At 55.5% G+C, this 1,280-nt stretch overlaps 1 protein-coding gene across 1 annotated transcript; it reads right to left on the bottom strand.

Annotated features, from left to right (window-relative positions):
* Window positions 1-215: 215 nt before the first annotated feature.
* LOC146768231 (uncharacterized) lies at window positions 216-935 on the bottom strand. The gene has a single exon (XM_085573434.1). It carries the CDS (start codon window positions 933-935, stop codon window positions 258-260), a length of 678 nt encoding a protein of 225 aa, XP_085429560.1. The 3' UTR covers window positions 216-257.
* Between the last annotated feature and the right edge of the window lie 345 nt (window positions 936-1,280).

Here is a 1,280-nt window from a genome sequence, read left to right as displayed (position 1 = left end):
GAGCCGGAGTTAGGCGAAAGCACGGCCGGGACCAGAGCAGGAGCGTCCTCACCCCCGGGGTGACGCAGGCTGGGACGGGGCGTGGCCAGGATGATTCAGGGCATGGTCCGTCGCGGTTCCCATGGCAACAGCCAGCACAAACCCACAGCTACCCCTGTGAGTTTCAGACGGCCAGAACAGAATAGTTATTGCATCAAAAATGAGTTACACATAGATCGGTTGTTAGAAGAAATGTTAGACTGAAAGTTTATCAGGAATTAGTACGGGGTTTGCGAATGTAAATCAATTGTCGGAAGTACATATTGGAGAGCGAAGTGCATGGAACCATGGCGCGGGGTCTTTCGCATCTCGAGCGCGACACAGGCACTGACAGCGTCAGCGGCGGCGGCGGCCGCCAGCCAGCCAAGTGCCCACAGGCTGCGCGGTGACCGCGCGGGGGGGGAATCCCGAGCGCGGGACGCGGCGCGGGGCGCGGCGGCGGCGGGGAGCGGCGGTCGCGCGCTGATGACGTCAGCAGGGCGCCGAATCACGCTGAGCGGGGACAGACACCGGGGCCGGGCGGGATGACCCGAGCGGGACTGGAACGGTGCCAGGTTCAGTTGGGCGTGAGAGGGGACATTCCCGAGCTCACGGCCGTGGCCGGGGCCGGCGCGGCGGGGTGCAGTCGGGGCTGGTGTTCCTTCTCTCGTTCCCATGGCGACACAGACAGAGACGGGTGAATCCAGGATGCACTCTGCGTTTGCAGAAGTTAAAGCGAACGCAGAAGTGTCAGAGAGGGACAGATTGCAGGAATGGGTCCAGCACAGCCGACGCTGGGCGTGAGCGGGGACTGGGCAGAGCCAAGGCAGGGAGTCCCTCGGTTGCTGCCTTTCCACAGCAGAGCTGCGGTGTGACAGATGCTGAGGCTTTTTCCACTGCAGTGCACATCCAAACATTAACAACAAATACACGGCACAGCCCAGAAACCACAGCAGTCAAAGTAAATAACTTTTTGCAATCACATCTATTACACCAAATGTCCCACAGCAATGATGAGATGAAATTCCAACATTCACCCAAAAAATAAGATACAGCTAAGTCGCCACTTGAAATCAAGGGTCTCCTTCTTCAAACTTCTCCAATGTTTCTAAATGCTAACCCCAGATTTTTTAGTTAGGTGACAGAATTGATCAGCACATGCACCCATCCGGTGTGGTGAAATGACATTGTTTATAGAACATAATGTGAAAAAGAGATAGTATAATGAGAATTGAGATAGAGAATTGAATAGCATGAAACTT

Source organism: Lonchura striata, chromosome 2, assembly GCF_050655825.1.
Source record: "Lonchura striata isolate lonStrDom1 chromosome 2, ASM5065582v1, whole genome shotgun sequence".
Classification (NCBI taxonomy): domain Eukaryota; kingdom Metazoa; phylum Chordata; class Aves; order Passeriformes; family Estrildidae; genus Lonchura; species Lonchura striata.
The sequence above is the reverse complement of the archived record's forward strand: the minus strand, read 5'-3'. Positions and strand labels throughout refer to the sequence as shown.